At 46.3% G+C, this 12,247-nt stretch overlaps 1 protein-coding gene across 1 annotated transcript in view; it reads right to left on the bottom strand.

The window, feature by feature from the left end:
• The window catches only part of RAB37 (RAB37, member RAS oncogene family), a 58,705-nt gene that overhangs the window by 10,267 nt on the left and 36,191 nt on the right, over positions 1–12,247 (bottom strand). Inside the window, exon 2 of the mRNA XM_082705077.1 lies at positions 1,326–1,436. Coding sequence (XP_082561203.1) covers positions 1,326–1,436 — 111 coding nt within the window. The remainder of the gene's footprint in view (positions 1–1,325; positions 1,437–12,247) is intronic.

Genomic DNA, 12,247 nt, shown 5'->3' with positions numbered 1-12,247 from the left:
GTCAGTTTGGGGGAGCCAGGCCTGTCCTGTGTCAGCCTGCTTCGGGTTCTCTGTTTGACCACATTCTTTCTTCCTTCTTAGAGGCCAGGTGCCACATTTTTCTTATCAGGCTAGCGGCAAAATTTGGAGGCCCCACCCTTATGTGTCTGTGGAGTGTGAATCAGAGTGTTCCCAACCACATCCACACCCACGTCCACCCCACTGTCTGCCCTCCGAGTCTGACAGGTGGGAGGATGGGTGTGGAGTTGGGGGAGATGGCTGGTGGCTGTGAGGGCCCCCTGTGACCTCATGTGCTGAGGGGCAGATGGGGAACAGGCCCCTAGTGGGGGGAATGCCTAGCCTGATAGCCTGGTCCCAGGTCTCAGGAATTTTTCTGGGCAACCTTGCTTTCCTGGGACTCAGCCCTGCCCTTCCCAGCACTCTGGAGGCTGGTCATGAACAAACACTGGGCGCTGGTGTCTCGGGTTGGATTCCAGGCCCCTGGCATACACGCTGGCCAGGCTTTCATTTCTGCTTTACTCTGAACCCCTGGCCATCAGGAGTCCTTGCTTTCCTTCCTGTGATCCAATGGGCAAGCCCAGTCTCTGGGGTCCTCTTGCCTCTTCCCACCAAGTGTGATGCCGCTGCATCCCAGCCCTAAGTGTGGTCCCACCGGCCCTGTGTTCTTGCTCCATCCTGATCCTGAGGATATCTAGGGAGAGACAGAGTGCTAAGAATAAAACTTTAGTTCTTGGCCTGCCAGTTCCCTAGGACCCACACAACAGTGTTAAATTTGGACTATACTTAAAATCTGAAGTCATCCCTTTGCCTCTCCACATTCTTCTTGCCCTGGAAGGAGGACCCGAGCAATCTGTATCAAGATATTCTTTCTAGTTTCTGGTTGGGTCTAGCCCGTGGGGAGCCCCAGGAGGAAATGGGAGAGCTGGAAGGGCGCACGGCAGGAGGGAGCTGACTTGCCCACCCTGGCTAGCTTCCAGGAGGGTGGGGAGTGCGTGTGTTTCTCCACTGAGGGTCAGAGCTCCTGGTAGCCAGCCCTCCCTATGCAGGCTTTTGTCCCTGAGTTCTGTTGTTTTTTCTTTTTCTTTTCTTTTTTTTTTTTTTGTTGTTGTTATTGTTTTTTAGTCTAGGACTGGGACCGGAGCCCTGCACTATGCACGGGCATTGCACCAAACCACCGCCTCCCACCCCGTTCCCCAACACCCTGCCTCCGCCTTGGTAAGTAGTCTTCATGATAAACCTTGAAGGATCCAGCGTGAGCATCCACCTGTTTCCTGCTGGGACCCTGACAGAGACACACCAGGGCCCCGGAGTCTGGGGGCACTTACTGTGAATCCGATGCCCACGGTGGCCGAGAAGGAGCCTGGGATGAACTTGCCCTGGTCGAACTGAACCAGCAGAGAGGTCTTCCCCACGCCGCTGTCACCCACCAGGATGGTCTGAAAGGGAGCAAGAGAGGGATGAGAGTCTGCAGTGGGAGCTGGGCTGCGGAGACGTCATGGTGGCTGTGGGAGGGGGCGCCTTCTCAACACACACACACACACACACACACACACACACACAGACACACACCCCGAACTCGTGACTCCCTAATTGAAGTCACTGAAGAGACATAGAAGGGACCCTGTTTCACCCCCCGTTAATGAACATCTGAGGTGACCATGAGAACTTGCCTCTCGGACTTCCCACCATAGAGGAGGCATAACTGACTGAGAGACCCCACTGTGTCCCCTGAGTCCCCCATAGATGTGTTTGCATCAAGGCCATCCTTATCACGGGCAGTTCCCAGCCAAAGGCAGAGTGTGGCAGGGACACTGAGGCAGGCCTGTTGCTGGCTGACACAGGATTCCCCTTATGGTTGAATTTGGCTTGAGGACGATTTTACAGATCGTTCTAGAGATTGCATGGCGGTCTCCCTCAGTTGGGGTCAGACCTGCCTCATGGTCTGTGGGATCTCCCTGCCTTTCCTGGCTTCTACCCCACTTCTTCATTTTTTTTTTTTTTTAAATTTTATGTATTTGAGAGAGAGAGAGAGAAAGAATGGGGGGAGGGGCAGAAGGAGAGAGACAAGCAGACTCCCTGCTGAGCACAGTGCCCCACGTGGGGCTCAATGCCAGGACCCTGAGATCATGACCTAAGCCAAAGTCAGACTCTTAACCAATTGAGCCACCCAGGTGCTCCTACCCCACTTTTTTCATAGGTATTCCCCTTAATAAATTCCCTGCACTTTTAGTTCTCTTTGGCACCAGATTCTTTTTTTTTTTTTTTTTTAAAGATTTTATTTATTTATTTGACGCACACAGAGAGAAATCACAAGTTGGCAGAAAGGCAGACAGAGAGAGAGGGGGAAGCAGGCTCTCTGCTGAGCAGAGAGCCCGATGCGGGACTCGATCACAGGACCCTGAGATCATGACCTGAGCCAAAGGCAGAGGCTTAACCCACTGTGCTACCCAGGCGCCCTTGGCACCAGATTCTTGAGAGAGTAACACAATGGGTCTCCTGTATGGGAGAGTTTAAAAAAAAATTTAAAAAAATCAGAATGTCTGGACATATGCCTTGGGAAGAGTTGGCACTTGGCCCTGGAACATTGGAGAGGTCAGCATTTCAAGAGAAGTAGAGTTTGGGAAAGAAGGGAATGGCTACTTCTGTACCTGGAGGAAGTAGTGGGGAGAGTTAGTTGGGAAGGTCAGGTGCTATATTTGGAAGAAAATCATAAGCAATGGAGATGAAATATACATACACCTGGAAGCTGGTACTCAGCAGGCTCTCAATGAATGAATGAATGAATGAATGGGTGGATGGATGGATGAATGAACGAGTTGTAAATGCCATAGTTTCAAAATGGACAATAGCTACTTTCCAAAGACAAGCATTCAGAGTCATTGGAGAGGCTCATCTCAATCAAGAGATGCCAACTTTAGCTGGACTTACAAAGCCATAAAGATAAAAAAACACCAAAAATGTAAAAGCGTAGTGATTGACAGGGTCTCCTGAGGTTGGACCCATGGCCCCAACACTGTTTGGCTCTGACAGTGGCATTGAATAGGCAGCAGGGTAGACATGAGATTGTTTGTGATGCTGACTTTGGATGTCCCCTGACTGCTGTTCCCCACCTCCACTTCCCAAACCAAATTCAATTCAGTTTCTATTTCCTTCTGGGTTAAAGGGCTTCATTTGTTTGTTGTGTGCAGTGGCTTTAATAATTTACATCTCAAATCAAGCTCCTTGGGCTTGAAGAAGTGCTTCCTAGACAGACTATTCCAGAAGGTGAGAGGTCAGTCCCTCCACGTCCACCTTTTCCATTTACTAGAAAATATAACCCATTGAAAATCTTTTCCCTTTTATCTTTTTCCTTTTCAGGGTGAAGGATTCACTTTCTTCTCTCATCATGTGAAAATAGTTCCATCTTCTTGGGACCTTCTTTGGTTTGTTGGGGGGCCAAGGTCCAGGGTGACAGGGTTTAGCATTCCAGGTCCTGCTGAATTCTGCCTGGGGGCAGGGGCAGGATGCTGCTGCCATGTTTTGGTGCAGAACTTCTGAAAATCCTGTATTCAAACCTGGCTTCCAGGTCAGTAGGAAGATGTTTGTCAGAGTAGGAAGAGAGGACACACTTGATGTGATAGCTTTTTAAAGCTTGATTTAGAACATTAAACTATTGAGACATATGGTATTCTAGCCTTGGTCTAGCCATTTGTATTCTAGCCTTGGTCCCCCAAATTTTAGGGATGAGTCTGCCTAAATCCATTACCTTAGATACACAATGGGGTTACTCTCTCCACAACAGCTGCCAGGATTTTCCTAAAGTTTCTCTAGGTTGCCTCCAAATTTCCCTGCTTAGGGAAGCTGAATGTCAACCTCAGATCCAGATTTTCCATTGTACCTTCCCTCCCTTGGAGCATTTGTGAAAATGTTAATTAATCATGGTTCTAGCAGAAACTTTTGTGCCAGCTTTGCCACCATTGAGACAGGTGTTTTTGTTCTTTTTAAAAAAATTTAGGGACGCCTGGGTGGCTCAGTTGGTTAAGCAGCTGCCTTCGGCTCAGGTCATGATCCCAGTGTCCTGGGATCGAGTCCCACATCAGGCTCCTTGCTCCACAGGGAGCCTGCTTCTTCTCCCTCTGACTCTGCCTGCCACTCTGCCTGTGCTCGCTCTTGCTCTCTCTCTCTCTCTGACAAATAAATAAAATCTTTAAAAAAAAATTTAAAATTAAAAAAAATTCAGACATATACTGTATTATTAGTTACTGGAGTAGAATTTAGTGTTTCATCCGTTGTGTAGAACACCCAGTGCTCGTTGCATCAAGTGTCCCTCACAATGCCCATCACCCGGTTACCCCTTCTTCCCACCCACCTCCCCTCCAACAGCCCTCAGTTTGATGTTATGTCTTAAGTCATTTTGTTTATTGTTTCCATTTGGGCTTTATCCACTTCCAAAAGGAATTTGAGGTGGCTTAAAATAAAACTATACAAGAGGGTGAATAAAGATGCTGCCTGAGGAGGTCTTCTACCCCACAGTGAGGTGGTTTGAACCTATATCTTAGCCTTACATTTGCTTCTAGATTTCCTGGCAGCCAAGATAAAATGGGAAACCAGATGGGGTATGTAGTACTTACTGGTTGAGTCTTTTCAATCAGTGAGTATTTTCTCCTGCGATGCAGAGAGGAATGTCTTATGTGGATTCTTATATAAGGGACCTTAAGTGACAAAATGGGCAATTGTCATTTTGCAGAAAATGCAAAGTGTTTCCTATAGCTTTATTTTATTCTTTTCAAAAAGATTTTTTAAATGATTTTATTTATTTATTTGACAGAGAGAGAGAGAGAGAGAGCGTGAGAATGAGAGACAGAACACAAGCAGAGAGAGTGAGAGAGGGAGAAGCAGACTCACTGCTGAGCAGGGAGCCTGATGTGGGACTTGATCCCAGGACCCTGGGATCATGACCTGGGCCAAAGGCAGACACTTAATGACTGAGCCACCCAGGTGCCCCTCTTGTCAAATTTTTATTTAAATTTTATTTAGTTAATGGATTTTGGTTTCAGGAGTAGAATTTAGTGATTCATCACATATATATATAACACCCAGTGCTCATCAGAAATGCACTCCTTAATACCCATGACACACCTAGCTCATCCTCTACCCTCCTCCCTCCATAAACCTTAGTTTGTTCTCTATTATTAAGAGTATTTTATGGTTTGCTTCTCTCTCTCTCTTTCCTTCCCATATGTTCATCTGTTCTGTTTCTTAAATTCCACATTGCATAAAATCATGGTATTTGTCTTTCTCTAATTGGCTTAGCATAATATATTCTAGCTCCATCCATGTTATTGCAAATAGCACGATTTCATTCTTTTAAACAATATTTATTTATTTGAGAGAGAGAGAGAGCGAGCATGTTGAGCACAAGTGTGGGGAGGGGCAGAGGGAGAAAATCTTCAAGCAGACTCCCTGTTGAGCATGGAGCCTGCCGCAGGGCTCCATCTCACGACCCATGAGATCATGAACTGAGCTGAAACCAAGAGTTGGACCTTAACTGACTGAGCCACCCAGGCACCCCAAGATTTTTCTTTTTGATGGCTGAGTAGTATTCCATTGTACATGTACTATGTACACACACACACATACACAACCTGTATCTTCTTTACCCATGCATCAGTTGATGGACATTTGGGGTCTCTCCACAGATTGGCTATTGTTGATAATACTGCTAGAAACATTGGGGTGCATGTACCCCTTCAAATCTGTATTTTTGTATCCATTGGGTAAATACCTAGTAGTGCAATTTTTGGGCCTAGGGTAGCCCTATTTTTAACTTTTTAAGGAACCTCCATACTGTTCTCCATAGTGGCTGCACCGGTTTGCATTCCCACCAACAGTGCAAGAGGGTTCCCCTTTCTCCATGTCCTTGCCAACATCTGTTGTTTACTGAGTTGTTAATTTTAGCCATTCTGACAGTGTGAGATGATGTCTCATTGTAGTTTTGATTTTCATTTCCCTGATGATGAGTGATGCTGAGTATCTTCTCATGTGTCTGTTAGCCACCTGGATATCTTCTTTAGAAAAATGTCTGTTGTCTGTTCATGTGTTCTGCTCATTTCTTAACTGGATTTCTTTCTTTCTTTTTTTTTTTTTTTTCTGGGTGTTGAGTTTGATAAATTCTTTGTATCCTCTAGGTTTTCTATTGACCCTTACTAAAACCAGGGCCTGACATTAAATTGTTTGTTAGCAAACACCTCTCAGTGGGAACTGGGCTAATGTTGCCTCAGCACCCCGCTTTCCTGTGACTTTGTGGTTCGGGGGGAACATTTAGAAGGGCTAGGTGAACGGGGTAGTTACCATGGCTCCAAAAGTGGCTCTGAGTGACTTTCTTAACAGGACAAATTCAGATGAGTAGATCTGACTGCACAGAAATAATGACAGAACATACCGAAATCAAATGAGAAATGACAGAGAGGAAATATTTGCGAGACAGACAAAGGGTTAATACATGTAGTAATAGAAAGAGCTCTCAAAAGATTATCTCTATAGGAAAGTGAACAAAGAATATGAACAGGTATATTTTGTGTGTGTTTGTAATGTGGTTAGTTCTATATGTCAACTTGGCTAGGCGGTAGCACTTAGTTACTTAATTAAGCACTAGTTTATCTGTTGCTATGAAGGTATATTAGGGGTATATAGATTATACATTATAGATATTATTATAAATTTACAATCAGTTGACTTGTAAGTCTTCAATAACCTGGGTGAGCCTCGTTCAATTAATTGAAGGAAGTGAGAGCAAAACTGAGGTTTCCCTGAGGAAGAAGGAATTTTTCAAGATTCCTCTACTCTCCTCCCTCCAGAAGCCTCAGTTTGTTCTCTATTATTAAGAGTATCTTATGGTTTTCAAGATTGCAGCAATTTTTCAAGATTGCAGCATCAGCTTGTGCCTGAGAATTTCCAGTCTGCCAGTCTGCCCTGCAGATTTTGGACTTGCCAGGTTCCCAGAGTCAGTTCCTTGAATGAAATCTCTCCCAATGTATTTTATACTGGCACTGTTTCTCTGATATAACACCTAATGCTTTGATAAAAGTATGATAATGGTCAATATTGGTTGAAATTTGGGGAAGTAGGTGCTCCTACATGCACTGTTGGTAAGAGGATACATTGGGGCATTTCATTTTGTTTTGTTTTGTTTTTAAGATTTTATTTATTTGAGAGAGAGAGAGAGAGGGAGAGAGAGCAAGCACAAGCAGGGCTATGGGCAGAGGGAGAGGAAGAGGGAGAAGCAGGTTCCCTGCTGAGCAGGGAGCCCACTGTGGGGCTTGATCCCAGGACCCTGAGATCATGACCTGAACGAAGGCAGACATTTAACTGACTGGAGCCACCCAGGCACCCCACTGGGGCATTTTGAAGAACAATTGACAATATCTATCAGAGTTACAAATGCAAATTCCTTTGACTCAGCAGTTTTATGGTTTTACTTGCAAAATTTCACCAAGATGTGTGTACAAGGATGCTCATGGTAGCATGTGTAAGAGCCAATAATTCAGCAACTGGGGCTGCTTAAATAAACTGTAGAATATCCATGTGATGAAATGCTGTGGAACCCATAGAAAAATGAGGTAGGTGCACCTGGCTGGCTCAGTCCGTGGAGCACACAACTTTTGATCTCAGGGTCATGAGTTCAAGCCCCACATTGGGTGTAGAGATTATTTAAAAAAAAAAAAAAAAGAAAAGAATGAGGTAGATTTGTATGTGCTGTTTGGGAAAAATGATAATCATGGAGTAAAAGAAAGGGCAGAGAGGTATGCTTGTGTGCTGACTTATGTTGACTTCACTTGGGTGTATATACTGATTATGCATAAACTTTTTTCAGGGAGACAGCAGAGGTGACTGTGACTACCTCTGAGGAATGAAGAGAAGATTTTCACTTGTTGCTTTATCTCTTACTATTCTCCCTCTCTCCTTCCATCCTTCCTTCTCCCCGTCTTCTCCAAAACTTTGCTTGCATTACCTTAAAAAAAAAAGGTGTTCGCTGGGAGTATTTGAGAGTGGGCATCATGGGCCATGTTTTCTTTTTGTACTTTTCTGTATCAAAAGTCCCTAATACGTGTAATAAACTGGTTGATGAAGTAAACTCATGAGTGATCCTTTGCTTAAATGGGAATAAGTAGCGTTTCCACAGAAAAGAGCGAAACACTGGTTTTGGGGACACATACATATATTAAACAGTGGTTGTCTCTGCATGGGGGGCGGATCGGGAGTGATTTAAAATGGATTCTTTATGTTCATTTGAACATTAAGCCTCTGCCTTCAGCTCAGGTCATGATCTCAGGGTCGGGGGATTGAGTCCCGCATCGGGCTCTCTGCTCAGCAGGGAGCCTGCTTCCCCCACCTCCGTCTGCCTACTTGTGATCTCTCTCCCTGTCAAAATAAATAAATAAATAAATAAATAAATAAATAAATAAAATCTTAAAAAAAAAAAGAAAGAACTATGTCTATATATGTGCTGGGGAGGCATGCCATGCTGGGTAACTCAGGTAAAAGCAAAGAGGAAGGCCCATGTCTAGCCTAACTGTTGCTGAACAAATGCTTAATTTTATTTCTTCCAATTAAAGCCAGCCCACTAAACAGTGCTTAAGAAAAGATCAGGTCCTCTGCACAGAGGGAGCCTGAATAGCCCCAATTTCACTTTGTCGATTTCAGCGAGTGTTACCTTAGATACTGGAGGGGTAGGAGGCAAAGCAGCTCACACCCTGACCCGAAAACCACAGAGCTCTTTCACTTTGTCCTTCCAGAGGGTTAACCCACACTTTGGAGACCTGTGTTTTCCTCAAAAACACACTTTGCGTCTGCCTGAGTGCCTGGATAAGAACTTGGTTGAGACCCAGTTTCCCATTCCATAGACTGCGGATAAGTGGCATTAGATCTGGAAAGGGTTAAGGTTGTTGTTATCCGTGACTTGCTTTTCAAAACCAATTTCCAGTTCAGGACAACATGACATTCTTTCACTTTGGGGGAACCTGTTTTAGAAATAGCTGTGGAGTGGACACTTGGCTGACAGCCAGCTCAAGGATGTGCTGTTTTGTTAACTCTTGGCTGTCAGGTTCCCTCTTCATTGCGAGCACTGAGCAGGACCAAAGGGCAGCTGCTTTCTGTCTCAGCCTCTCTAGCCAGAGGCAGGATGGTCGGCTTTATGAGCCAGATCCAGGGTTGAATCTTGGCTTTGCCCATTACTAGCATGTGACTTTGGATGAGTTACTTGCTCTCTAAGCCTAGATTTCTTTGTCTGAAAAATAGGAATAACATTGCCTCTCCTGTATATTTGTAATGAGGATTTCATGTGAAAACTATGTAAAATATGGAGCGTAGCATGCAGTGGGTAGAAAAGATGATGTGTGGTTGGGTCCAAGCAGACTGAGTTCAGGATGGTTGCTAAGAAAAGCTGTGGTTTATGACGGAGCTTCCAGGGCCAGGAGAAGAACGACAGTGCAGTGAAAACAATTCATTTGTGTATTCATTTTCTTTTCTTTTTTTTTTAAGATTTTATTTATTTATTTGACAGACAGAGATCACAAGTAGGCAGAGAGGCAGGCAGAGAGAGAGAGAGAGAGAGAGAGGGAAGCAGGCTCCCGCTGAGCAAAGAGCCCGATGCGGGGCTCGATCCCAGGACCCTGAGATCATGACCCGAGCCGAAGGCAGCGGCCCAAACCACTGAGCCACCCAGGCGCCCCATGTGTATTCATTTTTTTTTTTTTAAAGATTTTATTAATTTATTTGACAGAGAGAAAGATCACAAGTAGGCGGAGAGTCAGGCAGAGAGAGAGGAGGAAGCAGGCTCCCGCTGAGCAAAGAGCCCGATGCGGGGCTCGATCCCAGGACACTGAGATCATGACCTGAGCCGAAGGCAGTGGCTTAATCCACTGAGCCACCCAGGCGCCCCTGTGTATTCATTTTCCAACAATTATTTATTGAGCATCTCCGATGTACCAGAGGTGGTGTTAGCCACTGGGAATACAGTCCTCATGGATCTTCTAATCCCGAGGGAGAGAGACCCAACAAAACCAGCCCTTTCAGAACAAGATCTCTTTCCCCCACGAATAGATCGAGCTCTGAAAATACGGCAGTTTGCAAGACCAAAGTGACCATGAGAAGTAGCTTGAACAAGTTTCTGCCCCTTGTAACCAGGAGAACCCAATCAATGCATGTGTGACACACATGTATACACACAACATGTATACACATAAACCACTACAGCACACACAGTGCACACACACACACAACTCATCCATGTGTGCACACATCGCTCTAGCAGTAAAACACACACATGTATATACAGCTCCCACACATGCTTACATGCAAACACGAACACACCACACATGTTCGTCCATGCACGCACACATCTCCACAAGCACTCGTACCCACACATGAGCATGTGTGTTCTATGCACACACACATCCACAGGTGTTTTAGGGCAGGGGCACCTCAGATGAGCCATCCAGTCCTTTCTCTCACAGATGGAGACACGGGAGCCCAGGGAGGGAGCTGACTTATGCAAAACCTCCACTAGGTTTTGGAGGATGCAGGACCCACAGAACAGCCCGACTTTCCTGTAGTGTCAGAGGCACTTGTTCCAAGGATCTGTGTGGACCATTCAGAGACCCTCAGATGATACTGTTCTCGACCCTAAAGGGAATCCTCCTTGTATGACAGGATTTTTATTCCCACAGTGCCCACGGTTCTTGGTCACGTTGCTGGAAGAGTGAACAGGTAGACCAGAGGGAGAGTGGTGGGCGGCGAGGCGGAGTTTATTGAGTGAGAGGACAAAGCCCCCGGAGAGGGAGGGGACCCGAGAGGGTTGCCGCTCTGGCATTCAAATCTTGGGATTGTGCTAAGCTCTTCCACAGATGTATCTTGGGCATCCTGACTGTGGGTCCCTGTGAATCAGGGCTCTGATCAGACACCCGTCTACCTACTGGCTTATTGTTCACGTGTTGATCTTTTGGGCAGACGTCTGGAGATGGGCTGCCTCAACTTGTGATAGTGACCAATGATTTAAGGTTAATTGTTTCAGGATGTTTTTGCAAAAGGGACTCCGGCAGAGAGGCTGGGACAGGAGGCCATGGTGGTCCTGTCTAAGCTGTAAGACAGGATGCTGGAACGGTTTCGTCTTAGCTGTCCTATTTTCTTGTGGGGACACTGACCCTGATTGCCTAATTGTCCAACTAACTCCTAACACTTGGGTAAGCTGGGCCCAGGAGCAGAGGGCTGGGCCCCAGGCAGGATTTTGAGCTGCTCAGATGCTTGTCATTCCTTACCGCCTGTTCGCAAGAAAGGAAAGTTTACCTACAACTCTCAAAACATCTGACCCCTTGGTTTTCAGGGGTGTCCCAGCTTGCTTAACTCCTAGGTCATTTCCCCTGGAGCCAAATAGTGTCCTTGTCAGCAGAGGCCGATGTCTCTCAGCATAACTGTGCAGTTATGGGCTTGGTGAGAGTGGGGACGGAGGGCTGACCGAGCCCTAACCCCCAGTCATTGACCTTACTTTATGCTCTGGAGATATGTAAAGTGGAAGGCTGTCTCTGGCCACATCCTGGAAAAGCTTGGCTGATCAGCCATTGTGGTTTTGTGTGTGTGCAAATAGGCCGCTTGCACACCCACTCATTCCTGGTCAGGCTGTAAGGGGCGTATGTCCCTCGTTGGGACTCACTTGCTTCTCAAGATGTCACAGGGTATGTGTGTGACACTTAGCAAAAGTGGCTCCAGGGGCAAAATATGAGAAAGGGCCCAACATGTCCTGGCTTCTGTGCTCCACCCCGGGCCTTGCTGGGGTCCTGGTGGGAGGGATGGGCGATGGGCACAAAGTTGGCAGAAAGAAGGAGTAAGACGGGCAAAGCTGGGGCTGACCTTCTTCCTACTTCTGTAAGTAGTTATGATAAGGCGAGGGGTGATGAGCGAGGGGGTAGTCGCCAGGAGCAAGGAGCAGCTTTCTTCAGGAAGGAGGCCCTGGTCTAAGCGGCAAGTTTCTGGAGGATTCCGGCTGGTATCAATATCCACAGGCTCTTACTTGGTGGTCTGGGGCACAGCAGTGAGAGTTTCCAGTATGTTCTGAGGACAGCGGCCCCTCTTGCCCATCGGACCAGTAGGTCCCTGCTCACATATCCCTACTCTTTGAGCGCCTTTCTTTGTTGTCTGGTGTTTGATATTCTCTTCCCCCTCATTCCACTCTGGTCTAGAATCTCTCTTCTGGCTTTCGGACTTTGTCCCCCCG

This window comes from Mustela nivalis (genome assembly GCF_964662115.1).
Source record: "Mustela nivalis genome assembly, chromosome: 17".
NCBI lineage: Eukaryota > Metazoa > Chordata > Mammalia > Carnivora > Mustelidae > Mustela > Mustela nivalis.
The sequence above is the reverse complement of the archived record's forward strand: the minus strand, read 5'-3'. Positions and strand labels throughout refer to the sequence as shown.